This window comes from Dipodomys ordii, unplaced genomic scaffold, assembly GCF_000151885.1.
Source record: "Dipodomys ordii isolate 6190 unplaced genomic scaffold, Dord_2.0 Scaffold33, whole genome shotgun sequence".
In the NCBI taxonomy this organism is placed as follows: Eukaryota; Metazoa; Chordata; class Mammalia; order Rodentia; family Heteromyidae; genus Dipodomys; species Dipodomys ordii.
In genome coordinates, this window is record NW_012267249.1 from 6,809,900 (window position 1) to 6,830,430 (window position 20,531).

The window sequence follows — 20,531 nt, forward strand, 5'->3', positions numbered from 1 at the left end:
CGTGGGGCCTGAACTCTGGGCCTGGGCGCTGTCCCTCAGCTCTTCAGCTCAAGGCTAGCACTCTACCACTTGAGCTACAGCGCCATTTCCGGCTTTTTTTCTTTTTGCTTATGTGGTGCTGGGGAATGGGACCCAGGGCCTCAGGCTTGCAAGGCAAGTGCTCTACCACTGAGCCACCTTCCCAGCCCTGAACTCAGGGCTTTTTTGCTCAAGAAGTGTTTTACCCATTTTGAGCCACAGCACCACTTCTACTTTTTATTTGATTGTTTGCCATTAAGAATCTCACAGGGGACTGGGAAGGTGGCTCAGTGGTAGAGTGCTTGCCTTGCATGCATGAGGCCCTGGATTCGATTCCTCAGCACCACATAAGCAGAAAAAAAAGCCGGAAGTTGTGCTGTGGCTCGAGCGCTAGCCTTGAGCTGAAGAGCTGAGGGACAGCGCCCAGGCCCAAAGTTCAGGCCCATTACCAGACCACCCCCCCCAAAAAAAAAAAAGAGAGAGAATCTCATAGGGGGCTGGGAAGGTTCTCTGTGGTAGAATACTTGCCTTGCATGCATGAGGCCCTGGGTTCAATTTCTCAGCACCACATAAGCAGAAAAAGCCAAAAGTGGCGCTGTGGCTCAAGTGGTAGAGTGCTAGCTTGAGCTCAAAAGCACAGCCCCAGAGTTCAGGCCCCACTACTGACCAAAACAAATAAGTCTCACAGACTTTCCAACCTGGGCTGGCTTCAAACCATGTTCCTCAGGTCTCAGCCTTCTGTGTAGCTAGGAACTAACTTAGTAATATATATTTAACTATATCTAGCAAATTGGAGGATGTTTGACATTACTTCATGAGTTGTGCATTTAATTATGTTTAGATATTTTTTTCTCTTTTTAGAGGTAAGAAGTATGGAGAAACAGCTAATGAGTGTGGAGAAGCTTTCTTTTTCTATGGGAAATCACTTTTGGAGTTGGCCAGGTATGTCTCTACCTTGAATGTATGAGTAGAATTTTTTCTCTTTTGGTCAGTCGTGGACTTGAACTCTGGGCCTGTGGGCTGTCCCTAAGCTCTTCAGCAAGACGAGCGTTCTACCACTTGAACCACAGTGCCACTTCTGGTTTTCTATTGGTTAATTGGAGATATAACTCATAGACTTTCCTGCACCAGGCTGGCTTTGAACCATGAGCCTCCTGAATAGCTAGGATTACTGGCATGAGCCACTAGGCACCTGGCTTGAGAGTAGAATATTTTATTTTTACATGTTTTTATTTAAAAATTGGGGTTTGTGGGGACTTGGGCACGTGGCTTAGTGGTACATTGCTTGCCTATGCATGAAGCCCTCGGTTCAATTCCTCAGTACCACAGAAAAAGGCTGCAAGTACTGTGGCTCAAGTGGTAGAATGCTAGCCTTTAGGAAAAAGAAGCTCAGGGAGAGTGCCCATATTCTGAGTTCAAGCCCAGGACTGGCAAAAAAAGAAAAGAAAAAAGGACCTTTCAGGTTTTACATGAGTTAAGCAAGAATTAGTATGTTTGGAAATATTAATGCAAGTTGTGAATAGCTTTTGATGCAAAGAAGCAAAGTATGTTTTGATTTTAGGATTTATTAAAAGCCAAGTTTTTTTCAGTAGTAAATAGTCGGTAATAGATAAAAGCTCAATATAGAGAGATGAACTTCAACCTGCACATGACAGTCTGAGTCAAGAGTATGGAAGTGTTGGGGGACAGGCCTCACATTTATAGTGATATCCTGTTAGAAAAAAGGGCTAATCAGCGGCCCTGTGGCTCACTACTCAGGAGGCTGGGATCTGAGGATCACAGTTCAAAGCCAGCCCAGGCAAGAAAAAGTTCATGAGACTTCAATAAATTACTCAGAAAAACCTGAAAGTGGTGCTGTAGGTCAAGTGTAGACTGCTAGCCTTGAGCAAAAGAGCTCAGGTACAGCACCCAGAGCTTGAGTTCAAGCCCCATGACAAAAGATAATCAAGGATAATAATTAATGGGTTAAGGGTTAATGATGTAGCTATTTGGTAGAATGCATGGTTTGGTATATATTAGGCCCTGGGTTGAAACCCTAATATCAGCAAATAAAGTCACTGAACAAGGATTGGATGGCGGGCAATTGGAAATAGGTAGCAACTGAAAATAACTAGTAAGATAAGTAGTTGTCTTATTGGACAATTCTTTGGAAATATCCACCATAATTTATCAACAAGGATAAATATTAATAAATATGCAAATGTGTCATCTATTTAGTCTTATTTCTGTTCAGGTTCTACTCGTGTGTCTGGGTATGTACACCGAATGCGCACTGTTCTTGAGGCTTGAACTCAGCTCTGTCCCTAAGCTTTTGTCTCATTGACTTTCCTGATTGGGTTAGTTTCCACAGAAACTAACCCAATCTTAACCTCCTAACTAGAATTACAGGCAAGTTTCTACTCTTGTAGCATTCATTTATTAGTGGCTGGATGAGTGTTACGCACATTTCTTTTGGCCTCGTAGCTTTTATTTCTGTAATTTTTTTTCTCTTTCTGGTTGTTGTTGGCTAGGGGCTTAAACTCAGCCTTTGTGCTGTCCCTGAGCTCTTCCACTCAAGGCTAGTACTTCACTGCTTTGAGCCACAGCTCCCCTTCGAGTTTTCTGGTGGTCGCTAATTGGAGATAAGAGTCTTATAGGAAGTAGCCTGGGCTGGCTTTGAAATTGATTCTCAGATCTTAGCCTCTTGTGGCTAGGGTTACAGGCATAAGCCTCTAGCTCCTGACTACCTTTAATTTACAAATTTTTATCATTTTATTTCACAAGTATGTTGATGTGTATTTCCATTGCTTGACTTTATTTTATTTTTTGTCAGTCAGGGGGCTTGAACTCTGGGCCTGGGCACTGTCCCTCAGCTCTTCAGTTCAAGGCAAGTGCTCTACCACTTGAGCCACAAGGCTGCTTCTGGTTTTCTGGTGGTTTATTGGAGATAAGAGTCTCATAGACTTTCCTGCCTGGGCTGGCTTTAAACCATGATCCTCCAATCTAAGCCTCCTGAGTAGCTAGTATTACAGGTATAAACCACTGGTGCCAGGCTACTGGACTATTATTCTATTGTCCTTTCTTGGAATACATCATTAGGGTCTTGTTTTTGCTTTCTCTTATTCTCCTAGGTTGGAAAACGGTGTGCTGGGAAATGCCTTAGAAGGTGTGCATGTAGAAGAGGAAGAAGGAGAAAAAACAGAGGATGAATCTCTGGTGGAAAATAATGATAACGTAGATGGTATGTGAAATTGTATTTTACATTATAGAGATGCGACATCATACATTTCTTTTATACAGTGATCAATAAATATATTGGGGTATGCTTGCCCTGGCTTGGCTGGTTATTCCTAAGATGCTTGTGCTGATGCTTACATCTATTAGAGACTATAGTGGGGGTAGCAGGCTTCTGTAAGAGGACAATTAATTTTTAAAAACTGGTTATTTAAGTTGGTACTTTAAACATTAAGACAATTGTTTTTTTAATTCTGATACGAACTTTTAAACAATTTATATAACTCAAGTTGTTTTAATAATAATGACTCTGGAAGCCTATTACATATTCTTGTGTCTAAGAAAATTAAATATTGTTTCTAAGTTGAGTTTGATTGCTAGAGTTTTATGAATCAGATAGGGAGGATAACAAAAAACTTGGCATCTGTTAACCTAACTGGTAATCAGAATGCTCAGTACAGTTACCTGGTTGAAGCAGCTTAGGTTTCTTTTAGAAAAACTTGATCTGCTAGCTGGGACTCTTTGCTTGTCTCGGGGGACAGGTAGATTTTAAATTGTTTACTTAAAACCAGGCCAATTGAGGATTTAAAGAGAATGTATTTTTAGTTTCATTATTACTATAATTGTTAAACTCGAAGACATGTTTATGCTTCATGTTCCTTAACCATGTAGAGGAAGCAAGGGACGAGTTGAGAGAACAGGTTTATGACGCCATGGGAGAAAAGGAAGAAGCCAAAAAAACAGAAGGCAATTCTCTGTCAAAGCCTGAAATTGATACAGAACAGGAGAGTGAAGTGCAGAAGGGTGGAAGAGAAGATATGGATGTAAGTGAGCCTACAGAGAAGCTACAGGAAAAAGTTGAATCGACTTCGAATGATTTAACTGAAAACTCTGATGAGGCAAAAGGAGCGACAGCACCAGAAGGACGGAATGAAGCTGAGGTCACTTTTGGGAAGCCAGAACAGGAAATGCCAGATGCTGAGGAAGGAAAATCAGTTTCTGGAACTGATGCCCAAAATGAAGAGTACAGAGAAAAAGGAGGTCAGGAGAAGCAGGGAGAGGTAATTGTTAGCATAGAGGAAAAGCCAAAAGAATCTTCAGAAGAGCAGCCTATTGGGACTCTAGAAAAGCAAAGCACTGCAGTGGAGGTGGAAGCACAGCCTGTAGACCCAACAGTCAAGCCAGTTGATATGGGTGGGGATGAAGCAGAGGAACAGGTAGCTGCCTCTAAAAATGAACCAGGAAAGGCTGGTTTTGAGGAAGAGGGAGGGCAAGAAATACCTTCTGTTGAAGAGTCACCCGTGGTGACAAAGGCTGCAGAGGCCGGATCAGAAGTCTCTGAGAAGCCAGGGCAGGAGACCACAGCTTGCTCTCAGGATGGTACAGTCAATGGACTGTCAGCTTCAGTTGAGACTCCTATTGAACCACAGACTTGTGCAGAAAGGCTGACAGGCACAAAAGATGGCTCAGGTCTACAGGAAGTCAGGGGAGAACTTGCTCTAAGCCAGGAGGAAACTAAGCTGCCTGTAGAAGAGTCAGAGGCAGCTGGAGATGGGGTTGAGACCAAGGTAGCCCAGAGGGCTGCTGAGACAGCATCTGAAGACAAAATTAAGATAGCTGCTAATGAAGAGGCAGAAGAGAGCGAAGAACAGATGAAAGAGGGTGAAGGTAACCGGGACATTCAAGAGTTGCAGTGGGTGGAGTATATTCTGGATTTGACTAACTAATCATGGACAAAGTCAGTTTTCCATTCAGGATTTTCCGTCTGCCTATGGATTTAGGAAAGGGTTAAATGAAAATGGGGGATAGTTGAAGAAGAAGGTTGGAATAAGTTAGACAAGTTAAAAGCAAGACGTCTTTAGCTGGCTTATAAACTAATGCTTTTACTAACTGCAAAGTATGTCTCTGGTTTCTGAAACTTGGCTAGTTATATCTGTAATTTGAATCCTTCTAGCCAATAAAGCGATGGACTAGGTAGACAAGAGGGTTGGTGGGATATGTGGGGAAATATAGGCTAGGCTGGCAGAGAATGCTGAATGGATATTAACTTGCATGCCTCTGGATTTTTAAATTTACTGTTCACACTGTTTCCTTGCATTAGGAAGCAGAACAGTGCAGTAGAATCCACTGAATTTGATACACTTAAGCAGTCATGCCATGTCAATGAGGGTGGCCAACATGGTACCCTTGGTACCCTGTCTACATTAGTCTTTTAGAGATGTTCAGAGGCTTATTCACAATACTTGAAACAAACTCCTTTCTCCAAAAGAGACAAGAAAAGATTTAGCTAAGCTACTAGGCCTCATTCTGTTCTTCCCTCCTCCCCTCCCCATTTCATGCTTGCTTTGGCTGCTAGACTGATTTTTTTAATGTTACTTAAAATGTCCTAACATAGGTCCTTTGTGTGTAATGTCATTGATCTAATCATGATTTGAATTAATAGTATTTTGTATATAAGCCTCTAAATTGGCACGTCTGACTTGAGTTGTGCTGTCAGTTAAGGATTCTACTGTATATAAGATTCATCTAATACTAGCATTAATAACTATTGGTCTATTCAGCTAATTTGTTCTATGTAATTTCTAGACTACTTCAATAGTTTCCTTAATTATAGATATTTAAAGACCCATCAACGTTCTGGTGAACTTTGGCCTATGTGCAGGTCTCTGCATTCCAGCCAGCACACAAACAACTAGAAGTAAAATTACTAAACGGCAGCACCATTGGGCTTTCATTATTGCACTTTAAGACTAAGGATAAAACACAGAATTGAAAGTTGCATTTAAAAAAAAAAACTGAGGTCTTTTTACTTTTGCTCTTGTACTGCTAGGATCCAACCTAGGGCTTGAAACCTGCTGAGTGTTGTACCATTGAGCCATATCTCTGGTCCTATAAGTAGCATTTTAAAGTGTTATGTGGCAGATAGATACTTGTTTTTGAGTGTAATTTCTCATATTTTTCAAATAAAGAAATGAGAGAAAGATTAAATAACTTCCCCTAATCACTTAGCTAATACATGGATCTGAGGCTGGAACTGGGAGCTTCTCCTAGTTATGCAGGATGCCGTAAACTTGAGAATCACGTTTCAAAGCCCTTGTGGGCATAAAAATCTGCAGCGTTCAATCTCCCAACAAAATGTGGGAGTAGAGGTATGATAGAGCATCAGCTATGAGCAAACAAGTCTAGTGAAAACACACACAGAATATTAAGAGTTACCAGCTGTGGCTGTAGGGCCCAGCCACTTTTTTGTGCTTTACTCCTCTTTGTGTGGCAGTGGCGTCCACAGGGATCTTAGCTCAGGTAGAGTAAGTTGCCAGCTCTGCACATCAGTCACAAAGCAATAAAACCCTGTTTTTAAATATTGAATCCAGATGAAATTTACCTGTTAATTTTTTTTTTGTCTTGTCCGTCTTGGGGCTTGAACTCTGGGCCTGGGTGCTGTCCTTGCACTCTTCCTTCAGCTCAAGGCGAGTGCTCTACCACTTGAACCATAGCACTACTTCCAGTTTTCTTTTTTCTGTTTCTTTTTTTGGTCTGTCATGGGGCTTGAACTCTGGGCCTGGGCACTGTCTCTCAGCTCTTAAGCTCAAGGTGAGCGCTCTACTGCTTGAGCCACAGCGCCACTTCCAGTTTTCTTTCTTTCTTTTTTTTTTTTTTTGTGTGTGTGTGTGTGTGTGTGGCCTGAACTCTGGGACTGGGCACTGTCCCTCAGCTCAAGGCTAGTGCTCTACCACTTGAGCCACAGAACCACTTACGGCTTTTTTCATTTTGCTTATGTGGTGCTGAGGAACTGAACCCAGGGCCTCGAGCATGCAAGGCAAGTGCTCTACCACTGAGCCACCTTCCCAGCCCCACTTCCAGTTTTCTAATGGTTTATTGGAGATTCAAGTCTCACAGACTATAGTCTATGAGATTGGAGTCTGCCTAGGCTGGCTTTGAACCACTGCCATCCTCAGATCTCAGCCTCCTGAGTAGCTTGGGTTACAGGCTTGAGCCATTGATGCCTGGCTTTTTTTTTTTTTTTTTGGCGGGGGGTGGGGGTGGGGGGGTGTCAGTCAAGTCAGGGCTTGAACTCCAGGCCTGGGCATTGTCCCTGAGTTCCAGATTTCTGGTGGTTAATTGGAGATAGTAATGCCATGGATTTTCCTGCCCAGGCTGGCTTTGAATCGTAATCCTCAGATCTCAGCTTCCTGAGTAGCTAGGATTATAGACATGATCCTCCATCGGCTATATTAGGATTCTTACAAGCTGGGATGTCAGGCACCTACTACCATATCCAGCTTTCCAGTGAGGTGAATACTTCTATGTGTGGTTGCCATCCGCCGTCCTTACAATCTTGGCAACCCAAGTAGGTAGGATTAGAGGTAAGAAGGCACTGGTGCCTGATTACTTCAGGCATTATTTATTTATTTATTTTATTATTTATATATATATATATATATATATATATATATATATATATATATATATATTTTAGTGGTCAGTTGTGGGGTTTTAACTCAAGGCCCTGGAACTGTCCCTGAGCTCCTTTGCTCAAGATGAGTGCTGCACTACTTTGAGCCACAGTGCCACTTCTGCTTTTCTAGTGGTTAATTGGAGTTAGTCTCATGGACTTGCCTGCCTGGGCTGGCTTTGAACTGCAATCCTCAAGTGGTTAGCCTCCTCAATAGCTAAGATTACAGGCGTTGAGCCACCAGCACCCAGCTTCTCAGTTAATTTTTTGGTAAGGTGTTTTGAATATTCTGTGAAATACATAGATCTACTTCCGTGTTCTTAAGATGTTCTGATAAAAACTGGGCAGTTAATAAGCCCTCACGCAGTCCCAGCTTAGAGAACTTTACCTATAGGAGCAAAACAGTGTGTGGTGACTTTATTTCAAAACTACTGACATAGCCAGAAGTAAAAGGTAAAAGTCTTGACAAAATAGATGCTATGTAGTAGGCATGAAGCAAGAATTTGGTAGGGCTAGAGCTGGGGCTGGGAAGGTGGCTCATTGGTAGAGTGCTTGCCTTGCATGCATGAAGCCCTGGGTTTGATTCCTCAGCACCATACAAGCAGAAAAGCCAGAAGTGGCACTGTGTGGCTCAAGTGGTAGAGTACTAGCCTTGAGCTGAAGAGCTAAGGCACAATGTTCAGGCCCCATGACTGACCAAAAAAAAATTTTTGATAGGGCTGCAAATTTGAATGGAATCATTGAAAGTAACTATTCACTCGAAGTGCTGGCTGGAATCTTTGACATGCTCATTGGTAAGAATTTATAAGGACTGTGCTTTTTTTTCTGGTTGAGAGAAAGCTGGTCTTGAGCATTCTTGTTCTGATTGGAGTAGCATAATTGAATTAATAATTTGTTCCTTTCCCAATATTTTCTAGTAAGACCCAGAAATAGCACAGATCTTTCTAGCTAGGTTTGGCAGAAAAGGTAGAAGCTTCTACCCAGTGAATAAGCACAGTAACTAATCAGTCTTATTCTGAATGTCAGGTTAACTTAAGTCTAGTTTAGACTTTAGATAAATGGAAACTGTTGTACTCAGATCATATGTTAACTGACTTGGGTTAGCATCTAGCCTGTAGGATGGATGACATGTTTAATGGTTTCTGACTACTCAGAAGATACCCTTAGTTATAGTCTCAATACTGAGAAATTTTTGTTTCTAGAAACTGAAGGTTCAGAAGAGGAGGATAAAGAAAACGACAAGTCTGAAGAAATACCAAATGAATCTGTTGTTGAAAACAAAGTAAGTTGTTATTCATCCAGTATGTTTTCATGTGAGCAGGGAAGCAGTACTGATCTTTGAAATTAAGGTGGCATCATACTTTTCAGGCAGGAACTCTACCACTTGAGTTACACCCCTCAACACTACCTACTTTAGTTTTTCCAGTCCTGAAGCTCTGTCCCAGAATCTCTTTTGCTGAAAGCTAGTGCTTTACCACTTGAGCCACAGGACAACGTCCAGCCTTTTCTGAGTAGTTTATTGGAGATAAGAGTCTCATGGACTTCTCTGCCATGGCTAACTTTGAACCCTATCCTCAGCTCTCAGCTTCCCAAGTAACTAGGATTACAGGCATGGTTATTTAGAAATCCTTTATTCAGATTAGAATGGACCAGTGTATCTCATTCTAACAGGATATATATCATTGTTCATTTTACTAACATTATAAGTACCCATACTATAGATTTTAAGGTGCAAGCCTGAATTTTGAATTGAATCAGCCCTTAAAAAAATAATCCATAGTAAACTTAGATTTGTACTCTAAAAATGTCCATCTTGTACTTCAATTTAATATGAATGCTTTGGCTATCCTTTTTAGTCTCTTCAAGAAAATGAAGAGGAAGAGATTGGTAACCTAGAGCTTGCCTGGGATATGCTGGACTTAGCAAAGATCATTTTTAAAAGGTAAACTCTGAGTACTCCTAGGCCATGATTTGGAGTTCAGTGGTTGAAAGTAGAAAAAGCAGTTAATACTGTTGATGTTTCTCTAATGAACTTCCCTTCTTTTAGACAAGAAACAAAAGAAGCCCAACTTTATGCTGCACAGGCACACCTTAAACTTGGAGAAGTTAGTGTTGAATCTGGTAATGTATTTTTCATTGTATTGTCTCTCTTTAACCTCCCTAATATCCTCATTCTCCCTTCTAATAAGATTTCTATATAAGCCAACTTGACTGGTCATAAGTAGTTGGTTTTTAAAAAATACAGTCAGGGCTAGGAATGTGGCTCCAGTGGTAGAGTGCTTGCTTAGCATGCATGAAGCCCTGGGTTTGATTCCTCAGTGCCACATAAACAGAAAAGGCTGGAAGTGGCTCAAGTGGTAGAGTACTAGCCTTGAGCTGAAGAGCTCAGGGACAGCACCCAGGCTCAAGAGTTCAAGCCTCAAAAAAATACGGTCGATTTTCTGCCATTCAGAAGACTTAGGCATAAAGATCTAAGTTTAAAAATAATAAGAGAGCCAGGCGCCAGTGGCTCACGCCTGTAATCGTAGTTACTGAGGAGGTTGAGATCTGAGGCTCGTGGTTCAAGGCTGGCCCGGGTATGAAAGTCCGTGAGACTCATCTCCAAAAAAAAACCACTAGAAAACCGGAAGTGGTGCTGTGGTTCAAGTGGTAGAGCACTCGCCTTGAGCTGAAGAGCTGAGGCCCCATGACTGACAAATAATAATAGTAATAACAATAATAATAATGAGATAGGTTTAAGTTCTCTGCAAACCCTGGAATAGCTGAGCTACCTTCCTAGCCCCATGAACAATCTTTTTTTTTTTTGGTTGGTCATGGGGCTTGAACTCTGGGCTTGGGCACTGTCCCTCAGCTCAAGGCTAGCACTCTACCACTTGAGCCACAGCACCACTTCCGGTTTTCTGCATGGTTTATTGGAGATAGGAGTCTCACAGCCTTCCTTGACTGGACTGGGTTTAAACCAGGATCCTCAGATCTCAGCCTTCTATGTAGCTAGGATTACAAGATGAGCCACCAGTGCCTGGTTCTGTGAACAATCTCCTGTAAGATATTTGGACAGTGTTTCAGTGGGCTTCTGTTTTAGGTGTTAAGGATCAGATCCAGGGTCTCTCAGGCTCTATCACTGAACTACATCTGAGCATGCACCATGCCCCTCACCTATTTTGGGGGGTGGGGGGAGGGTTCAGTCATGATGCTTGAACTCAGGGCCTGGGCTCTGTCTGTAAGGTTTTCTGCTCAAGACCTAGTGTTCTACCACTTAGAGACACAGCTTCATTTCCAGCTTATTAGTGGTTAATTGGAGATAAGAGTATCGTGGACATTCCTGCCCAGGCTGCCTTTGAATCATGATCTTCTTATCTCAACTTCCACAGTAATGTGAGCCACCAGCAGCTGCTAAGCCACCCTTAATGGTTCCCCCCTTTTAGTGGTACTATGGTTTAAATTCATAGCCTCAGACTTGTTAGATAAGTAACCCCCTTTGAGCTCCCAGTTCCCCCTCCCACCCACCCCTGTGTGGGGCTTGAACTCTGGGCCTGGGTGCTGTCCCTGAGCTCTTCAGTTCAAGGCTAGTGCTCTATCACTTTTGGTTTTCTGTTGGTTAATTGGAGATAAGAGTCTTTTCTGCCCAGGCTGGCTTTCAACCGTGATCCTCAGATCTCAGCCTCCAGAATAGCTAGGATTACAGGCGTGAGTCACCAGTGTCCAGCTTGATTGGTTATTTTTGAGATGAGATCTTGTCCAAGTGAGTGCCTGAACAGCAGTCCACCTATCTTAGGCTTCCAGTTCTAGCTGGGATGATAGGTGTGCACCACCAGGGCCACCTAGTAAATCTCATGTGTGTGCTTCAGCTGGTCTTGAATTGGAATTATCCCAACTTCAAGTAGTCACTGGTGTTCAGCTTAGGTGTTTTGTCTGCTTTGTCTTCTCTTATATTTTGTCTTTCTGTGCAGTGAAGGGTTCCAGAGATAACAAAATGAAGTGTAAAAGAGAGTACATTCCTGATGACTGTCTGAATTTTGGTAATTCTGTTAATGCTGTCAAATTCTAAGTTGTTCTTTCTTTATTAGAGAATTATACTCAAGCTGTGGAGGAGTTCCAAGCTTGCCTAAACCTGCAAGAACAGTATCTGGAGGCCCACGACCGTCTCCTCGCAGAGACTCATTACCAGCTGGGCTTGGCCTATGGATACAACTCTCAATATGATGAGGCAGTGGCACAGTTCAGTAAATCTATTGAAGTTATTGAGAAGAGAATGGGTGAGCAGTATCTTCTTTGATCCAGTAATTGACCAGGTTAAGGGGGCACGGTGGGGGGCCATGGCGGAGGTGCTAGTGATTCACTCTTATAATCCTTGTCACTCAGGAGACTGAGATCGTAGCATCAGGGTTCAAAGCTAGCCATGCAGGAAAGTCCATGAGACTCTTCTTTCCCGTTAACCACCAAAAAGTTGGAAGTAGAGCTGTGGCTCAAGTAGTAAAGAAATTGCTAACACCCAGGCCCTGAGTTAAAGCCAGGATCAGCACATACACAAAAAAGATCTTTTTGTGATAATTGTTACTGATGGCCTATTCTTTGTAGCTGTCCTAAATGAGCAGATGAAGGAGGCTGAAGGATCACTCACTGAATATGAGAAAGAAATTGAGGAGCTGAAGGAACTACTACCTGAAATTAGAGAGAAGATAGAAGATGCAAAGGAATCACAGCGTAGCGGGAATGTAGCCGAATTGGCTCTGAAAGCTACTCTGGTTTGTTTAGTTTCTTCTTGCATTTGCTAGGGACTTTTCATTGTGACTTGGTTTCCAGGGAGAGTTGGTGATAAGAATATGAGGCTCATGTTAATGTTCCTATCAAGCAGTAGAACAGTAGTTAGAGAATTTGTTCTGGAGCCAGATTGTTTAGGTTTAAATTCTATGTTCTTTTGCATGTGTTACTACATGACATTTCTGTCTTGGTTGACCTGGTTAATATGAGCTTTTTTTTGATGGGGCCTGTATGCTGTCCCTGAGCTCCTTTATTCAAGGGCTAGTGAGTCATCTACCATTTTGAACCACAGCATCATTTCCAGCTTTCTGGTGGTGAATTGGAGATAAAAGTCTCACAAAGGGCTGGGAAAAAGTCAGAGACTTTCTGAGCCACGATTCTCATATATCAGCCTCCTTAGGAGCATGAGCCACCAGCACCTGACTAGTGTGAGCTTTTAAATTACAGGTCTTTATTTTTGCCTACTTTGCTGTCGTGTAGGTGTTGTTAAATACGTATTCCCATCCAGGCATTTTTGGTTTACACCTATAAGCCTAGCTCCTTAGCAGGCTGAGACCTAAGGATCACGGTTAGAAGCCAACCCAGGCAGAAAAGTCTGAGACTCTTACCTCCAATAAACTGCCAAAATCACCCTAAGTAAAACTGGTTCAAATGGTAGAGTTGCTAACATTGCATATAAGAACCTCAGGGACAGTGCTTAGCCCCTGAATTAAACCTCCAGGACCAGCACTAAGCAGGGGGAGTGGGTGCGGAAATTATTCTCTGCCTATTCCTTGCTACTTCATGGAGGCCACTAGCATCTCATTCCTTAATCAGGTGCTTAGGTGATGGGTACTCATCATAAAATGGTATGGTTTGAATTCTTCCTGGATCTTACTTAGGTTGTCATCTCTCACAGGTAGAAAGCTCTACTTCAGGTTTCACTTCCAGTGGAGGAAGTTCTTCGGTCTCTACGGTAGGTATTCAGGTATTTTGTACCTCACTGTGGTTTTACAACTTATACACTGCTAACAAAGTGTTCTTTTTTTTTTTTCCTGTCAAGATTGCCAGTAGAAAACCAGCTGATGGTGCTTCCTCATCAAATTGTGTGACTGATATTTCCCACCTTGTCAGAAAGAAGGTAAGATTTGTCTTTTCTAACCCTTTCACCAACTTGTAGCAGGGTTGGGGAATTCCAAAAAATATACCAGGAAAAAGTTCCATATAAACCTTTCTAGATTTTCTCAGACCATCAGGAAATCAGACACAGATGATTGATCAGATGAGTGCATTTTAGGAAGCCATCGGAGGTTTTTTTGAGACATTCACCAAGCAGTATGGTGGTACTAAACCTCCCAAGGTTGGCAAGTCCAAGACCTGCTTGGTGTATGTTGCTATTCTGTTTAAAACGATCCCCAAAACTTGCAATGAAGTTCTGCCTATAATTCTTTTCGCTTTGGAGTCACTCACTTGTACTTGTTTACTGACTGAAACACAAGAGTTCATCTTATGTTTGTTACTGTTCACACTGCTGTTCCTCACAACCACCCTGCCCTGCCTTTATAGTATGCTGGGACAGGTTGACACTGTCACTAGTGTTCAAGACATTTATGCCATTGGAGCTATGTGTTTGTATTCGTTGTCTTTTAAAAACAATAAGTACCTTTGTGAAGCCTTCACCATTATATCTTTAGAGAAAACCAGAGGAAGAGAGCCCCCGGAAAGATGATGCAAAGAAACCCAAACAAGAGCCGGAGGTGAATGGAGGCAGTGGGGATGCTATCCCCAGTGGAAATGAAGTTTCTGAAAGCATGGAGGAGGAGGTGGGCAGTTAAGCAGGGCTTATCCCTTTGCTTTCTTCTCAGGTTCTGGGGAAGTTCTCCCAAGTGCATGATCTCTCTTGAGCCCATTTGGATTGCTCAAGTTCAAGAGAAATAGTGGGTTATGGAATACAGAATGAGTCCATAATTGAGACCTGTGTACCACAAGTTGCTGCAAATAAATGAGAAGGTGCCTAATTGCAAGGCCAACATTTGTTTGATCTTTTCTATGATAATTGGCTCTGCCAGCCCTATTGAAAAAGAAAACTCTAAGACATGGCCTTTTATTTTGTGGGCCTTGTGCTCAGTATTTGGAGCAAAGAGTGAAGCAGGCTATGGTTCTTCTATTTTATATGTTGTAATGGCTTCAAACAGTCACTTATGCCCAGGCTCCTTGTTTTATTTTTCAGCCTGAAAGCCGGTCAGCCGTGGAGGGGACAGTGGATACTGGAGCCACAGTTGAAAGCACTGCAAGTTAAGAAAGGGAGCAGAGGTTCCCTCCTGAGGGAAAGTGTTTTTGTATATAATGTATTTTTTCACTTTTGGGGATTCTTTTTGTATAACTTCAATAAAGATTGTAAGCAAAGGTTGAGGCTTTGATGGCTTTTTTCATTGTGCCTTGGGGCTCTCAAGGTTTTTACATTGTATAGCCAGAAGGGTCCCTCTTTTCTGTATTGATCTCTGTTGGACAATTCCTATCTTATGTGATGATCAGATCAAGTGTGGCTGTTGTAGGCTCTTTATCTTCCATGGGTGCTATATATCTGTTATCAAATACTTGACTGAATTCATCTGTCTTGTAAACTTTCAGTGGTGCTATCCCTGGATGGGGGCTACAAAACACTTGCTGTCTGGTGCTGAAAATGAAGTGATTCAATGATCAGGTTCATCTGGTCTCTTGGGTCATAATAACTGTCCAGGAAAAAGAACTCTGAAGAAAACTTGAAATGGTCACTGAGGAGAAAGAAAACAGTTGGTGTGCACAGTTGGAAAGGGGCTGAGACTGAGGTAATAGTAAACAATTGGATGTAATGGGAAGCCCTTTGGGGGAGGCTTGCTGCTAGAGTTATATTTGTTATTTTCTGTACAGAAGGTTGAAATATGTCAACACTTGGATGTTACACTGTCTGCAGTTTTGACCTAATAAAGATGCTAATAAAAAGCTTCTGTTCTGGAATTGTATTTAAACATCTTAGCCTGGGATCCTGGGCTGCCTGGAGCATTTAGTGGGGAATATGGAACTGAGAGGCAGTTCTGTGTATTCAGGGATAATGGGGTACTGTTATTGATAATGCTATCACCGTAGGCTCTCGCTGATGTCCTGATGATGCAGGGCTTATGTGAAAGACCCTGACTGAGCTTTGATTTAAGTTTTTATGGACTGGGCACTGGTGGCTCATGCCTGTAATCCTAACTACTCAGGGGGCTGACATCACAGGATCACGGTTTGAAGCTGAAGCTAGCCTGGGCAGGAAGGGAACTTAACGGGTCAGGCAATATTTGTCCAGATTCTGAACAGTGATTTTGTGTTGTAACAGAACCAGTTTGTTTCTCTCAAATAAAAAATACTTGCCTGGGCAGGTCATAACTTTTGGCTACAGAGTATAGTATACCTACCTCCTCTAGGTTTTTGTTTGTTTTTTGGTCAGGACATAATTGGCATGCTACATTTGACCCCCGAGATTCCAGTGACTAGGACCTGGGGTTAAGCCCAATATAAAACTGCTTCAGATATTCTCTATATGGGTCTCTTACCTTGGATGAAAGGAAGTTTGTCAATAAAACTGATGTTAGTAAAGCTTAGTCTCAAATGCCAGGTAATGTAATTTAATAAGTTGGCAAAAGGAAAACGTTAGAATTCATCACTGTGTGTCCTTATGGATTCCATCCAACACACTAGTAGAAAAGATAACGGGGCTGGAAATAGGCCTTTTGCCTCAGCTCAGAAACCAATGGAGGTTGGCCAAAGCTTTCACCCTTGACTCTGACAGGGTTCTGCAGAAGGCTCGCGATCCACAAAGCCAGCATTGGGAGCAAGGGAGTTAGCCTTCAGTGAAGATGAGCTGGACACCTGTGGAACGTGAGAAGGCAAGTCTAAGCCAGCTTGTAGAGGGGACAGTTTCTGAAAGAATGAAGTTAACATGTATGGGTTTTTTTTTGTCTGGTTTTGGTCATGGTACCTGAACTCAAGCCTGGGCACTGTCCCTCAGCTCTACCACTCTACAACTTGAGCCACAGCAGCACTTCTGCTTTTTCTGCTTACGTGGTGCTGTGGAATCAACCTAGGGCCTCAATGCATGCAAGGCAAGCACTCTACCACTGAGCCACCTTCCTAGCCCAACATGTATGTTCTTGCTTTGATTTCTTTGTTACATAATATTGTGGGAGTAACTGAAGAAAACATTTGGTACTGACAGGAACACTGAACAGCAGAAGCTGAACAGTCATCACGTGTATCCCCAGCAGTAGTTGAGCCCTCACCAATGGTGGGTAGTGGTACTCATGGGCATTTACTGGGTTAATCGCTGCCAATGCCTGGACATCTGCATCTCTTGCATTCACCAGCCGTAGAAAGAGCTCCGCCTGACCTGCCTGGGGAGGTGAAATGGTACTGCATCTGTAATTTGGAGCGGACCCTGCCCTCAACCTCTGCACTCACCTGGGGAATCCCATTTAGCTGCCCTAGGCTGAGGCTGGAGTCCAAAGGAAGGGTTCGAAGTGGGAGGCGCCAGCGGCCACTTAGCACTCGCTGATCTTGGTCAAATAGCACTAGCGAGGTCCAAGCTTTTGGTTGTGCTCTGGCCCATTCCACTCCCTGACAGGCCTGTAGTTCACAGACCAACGATACCAGTGGTGATGGGGGTAGTCTGTAGAACCAAAAAAATGGTCAGAACCTAGTGCCTAAATCCCTTCCCAAGGGTTTCATAGATCTTAGCCCTCAGGGTCAATGGCCTCTATACAAGCCTCAAAGGATAAAACGATTTCCACCTACTGACCTGGGTACAGGCTGCCTGCTGGCTAGGACGGCACAATTGCCCATAGGTCCAGGAGCTGGGGGAGGGGGCAGGCAAACAGCTGGGGGCAGTGCTGTGGTCCCTCCTGTGTCCTGTCCATTTCTGGCCAAGCCAGTCACTAGCTGCACCCAAATCCAAGAAGCCTCAAGGCCCCTCAGGAAGTCATAGAAAATGACAAGGCCAGCCCTGTAGGATAAACAAAACGAGCAAATGCTAAGTCCATTCCACCCAGTCACTGCTCTAACCCTGCATGGTCCTAGTGGGTGTCCTTATATAGCAACAGTGGCCAAGCAGAGGTTGTCAAAGGCCTCACCCAGGGTCATAGGGTGCAGGGCCCAAGACATCAGATGGGGGTAGCAGGGAGTGTGGGTCAAGCCACAGATGCTTGGTCATGGTTCCAGGAGGCAGCTGCTGTGGGGAAAAGTGTTGCTGTCCAGAAGGCCTCCAAGCTGCCATGCTTCAGAACTGCCCTCTCCCCAGCCCCCACTCTGCGGGCCCACCGATACTCACAGCCTTTGCAGCACCACTAATTGGACTGTTTGTGGCACCTGGAAATGGTGGCAGCGGGGGTGCCATAGGTGGAGGGAGGATCAGGGGATCTCTTCTCCCCTTCAGGAATGGACAAGGATCTGCTAGGCGTCTTGACTGCCCCTGCTCTAGGGGTAGAGAAAGAGGGTAGTTACAGACATGCTCCCCAGCGCAAGATGTGCATGGAGTGGGGGGAACATCTGTCAAAGCATACACGTGTCTTGTTATAAGCGTGATCCCTCGATCCCTTTTTAGGAATGGGCTAGGATCCGTTTTCACTGACCCCAAAGTGTACGGCCAGGATCCCTCCGCATCTGCAAAGCCAGAATTTCTGCCTCTAGGAGCTGATTTTCGGCCTCCGCTACTAGAAGATCCCGGGAGGTGGCACTTGATTTTTCTGCAATTCACAGGTTTGACCTGTGACAGCCGGCCCGGCTGGCCGCACTCCAGTGTTAGGACTCTGGACAAGCTTGAACTTGTCAGCTCACATTCTAGCCTCGGTCACAAAGACCATCCTATCCTGGGGCTTGGCTTGCATGCCTGTTCCGCCCTGCCACACACCCTCTCCTCCCAGCTCCCCTGGCTGCGGGGTCCCCACCCCCTCCTCTCCGGTTCACCCTTGTGGCTCTGCGCCCGCCGCAGCGCCAGCGCTGACGCCTCCACTTGCAACTGATGTATCTTAGCCAGAACTCCAGGTTCCCGACCTCCACCTCGCATGTAGGCTTCACGGAAGGCCCTAGAGAGCAGGGGATGGAAAGGTGGTCGCCCAGGACTGAGCGAGGACCTGCTCCACACCCTCTATGTGCCTGGTCCTCACCCGATCTCGGCAGCCAAGGTTCCCGGGTTGACTGGCAGCACCGGGAAACAGAGTTCGACATCTGGCCAGGTCTTCGGCCCGGTCCTGCTGCGAAATGTTGTCACAGGCTCACGGGCCCGACCTTTGCCCTCCTTGCCCATCCCGGCCTGGGGCTCCCGGGCTGGACTGGACCAGCCGCTCACCCTGTCTGGGGCTGTAGCTCCTCGACACGGGTCCCCAGCGCCTGCAGCGCCCCCTGCGTCCGCCAGGCCTCGGCCCTAAGTTCTCGAAGCTCCCGCTCCAGGCTGAATAGGCGCTGCGTCCTGCCCCGGGCCAGGGCTACAGCTTGAAGACGCTGTTTTAGTTCTGAGACATCGAGGAAGTACGGAACGGTGTTAAGAATAGTTCCGGGGCAGCCGCAGAGGCAGGCTGTTCTCTAGCCTCAAACTCGCTCACCATCCCCACGGCGCTCCAGGACCCGGCCCTGCGCTTCCATCTCCACCAGGCGCTGGGCGCGAGTCCCCTGCAGCGCACGCAGCCGCTCGCCAGGGCTCCCCGCAGCCTCCGCGGCGGCTTGTGATACCCAGGGCCCCAGCTGCTGTATGGACCGCCGCAGAGACTGCACCTGGAGAAAACAGTGATCCGCGAGCATCTCAAGCACGAGCGGGAGGAGGACGCCCCGAATTTGTAGATTTAGGAAGGGCTGGATTGGGACTTACCTGTTCTGTTAAATTCTGTAGAGCAGATTTGCCGGTCTCTTGATAGGAGTTGCCTCCGGGTTCCTGAGACACATCCTGGGGACAGGGCAAAGTGAAGAAATCCGAGTCCAGCTTGTTGGACCAACTCCCTGCCCGCCTCCACCCCCCTGCCCCTCCAACCATCCACCAGTCTCTCTTCCACCCCCTGCTACAGCGACAGCCTTTACCGCGGGGCCCCGGGGTTCAGTGGCTGCTGAAGGCTGTGCTCCAAGAGTTAGTGCCTGGTTCAAGCGGCCAATGCAGAAGCGCTGGGTGTGGGTGGCCAACAAGGCCCCCGAGCGGAAAGCCATGTCACAGGCCCCACAGGACAGAAGCCCTGGCTCCCCAGAGGAGGGCACGGGATGGGACCTGCTTGCTGACATGGAGTCCTACAGAATGGGAGGTGAGGGGCAGAGGAGGAAGAAGGGAAAGAATATCTCTATTAGGCCTACGAGATCTTGAAGCTTATGTTTGGGGAAAAGCCTTATCTCCCTGGGCAGCAACTACAAGTCTGGGCAGGTCAGGAGGCATGGGGAAGTCTTGCAATTTTTGGGAGGAGGACTTGATTGGAAAAGTGTCGTCTGTTTTAACTTACTGGCATTGCATAACTACCAAGTCTCTAATATTGCATCTTGCTTGCCCAGGTAGTATTCTTTTTTGTCTTGGTCATCATGGGGCTTGAACTCAGTGCCTGGGTCCGGTCTCCCAGCTCTTTTTTTTTTTTTTTGCTGGAGAGTACTCTACCACTTTGAGCCACAGCTCCATTTCCAGTTATGTCATGGTGGTTAATTGGAGATAAGCGTCTCATAGACTTTCCTGCCCAGGCTGGCTTTGAACTGCAATCCTCAGATCTCAGCCTCCTGAGTAGCTAGGATTACAGGTGTGAACTACCTGCTCCCAGGCCATATTGATAGAAGGGAACAGCCACCTCCTAGGGTGGCTGGACCATTATTCCACCTTTGTTCATTTAATAGCCTCTATCAGGAATGTATCAACTTTTTCATAAAGCTTCTTAGCACTCTTTTTTTTTTTTTGTCGGTCGTGGGGCTTGAACTCTGGGCCTGGGTGCTGTCCCTCAGCTCTTCAGCTCAAAGCGAGCGCTCTACCACTTGAGCTACAGCTCCACTTCCGGTTTTCTGGTGGTTTATTGGAGATAGGAGTCTCACGGTCTTTCCTGCCCGGGCTGGCTTTGAACCGCGATCCTCAGATCTC

General features: G+C 45.0%; 2 protein-coding genes across 3 annotated transcripts in view; one reads left to right on the forward strand and one right to left on the reverse strand.

Moving 5' to 3' along the window:
- Positions 1-14,830, forward strand: part of Nasp (nuclear autoantigenic sperm protein (histone-binding)) — a 32,865-nt gene extending 18,035 nt beyond the window's left edge. Inside the window, exons 3-14 of one of the 2 annotated variants that reach the window (XM_013017009.1) lie at positions 880-960; positions 3,129-3,238; positions 3,904-4,899; positions 8,887-8,966; positions 9,541-9,626; positions 9,732-9,805; positions 11,752-11,940; positions 12,263-12,429; positions 13,344-13,400; positions 13,488-13,565; positions 14,119-14,247; positions 14,655-14,830. In XM_013017009.1, the coding sequence (XP_012872463.1) occupies positions 880-960; positions 3,129-3,238; positions 3,904-4,899; positions 8,887-8,966; positions 9,541-9,626; positions 9,732-9,805; positions 11,752-11,940; positions 12,263-12,429; positions 13,344-13,400; positions 13,488-13,565; positions 14,119-14,247; positions 14,655-14,723 (2,116 nt within the window). In that variant the 3' untranslated portion in view covers positions 14,724-14,830. The remainder of the gene's footprint in view (positions 1-879; positions 961-3,128; positions 3,239-3,903; positions 4,900-8,886; positions 8,967-9,540; positions 9,627-9,731; positions 9,806-11,751; positions 11,941-12,262; positions 12,430-13,343; positions 13,401-13,487; positions 13,566-14,118; positions 14,248-14,654) is intronic. The other variant, XM_013017010.1, reaches the window with a different exon arrangement.
- A 1,271-nt stretch (positions 14,831-16,101) lies between these two features.
- Positions 16,102-19,630, reverse strand: Ccdc17 (coiled-coil domain containing 17). The gene is made up of 13 exons (XM_013016793.1): positions 19,508-19,630; positions 19,302-19,376; positions 19,039-19,207; positions 18,786-18,948; positions 18,604-18,687; positions 18,385-18,522; positions 18,070-18,173; positions 17,805-17,914; positions 17,572-17,687; positions 17,241-17,444; positions 16,904-17,111; positions 16,726-16,836; positions 16,102-16,315 (listed from the first exon to the last, which is right to left on the reverse strand). Exons 1-13 carry the CDS (start codon positions 19,628-19,630, stop codon positions 16,217-16,219), a joined length of 1,704 nt encoding a protein of 567 aa, XP_012872247.1. The 3' UTR covers positions 16,102-16,216.
- Positions 19,631-20,531: the final 901 nt, after the last annotated feature.

Coding starts and splice junctions, on each gene's coding strand:
- Ccdc17 (XM_013016793.1), bottom strand. CDS start 19,630: ATGGCTTTCCGCTCGGGGGCCTTGTTGGCCACCCACACCCAGCGCTTC. Junction 18,688..18,785: donor GAGCTACAGCCCCAGACAGG/GTGAGCGGCTGG, acceptor ATTTCGCAGCAG/GACCGGGCCGAAGACCTGGC. Junction 16,316..16,725: donor AGTACCACTACCCACCATTG/GTGAGGGCTCAA, acceptor CACGTTCCACAG/GTGTCCAGCTCATCTTCACT.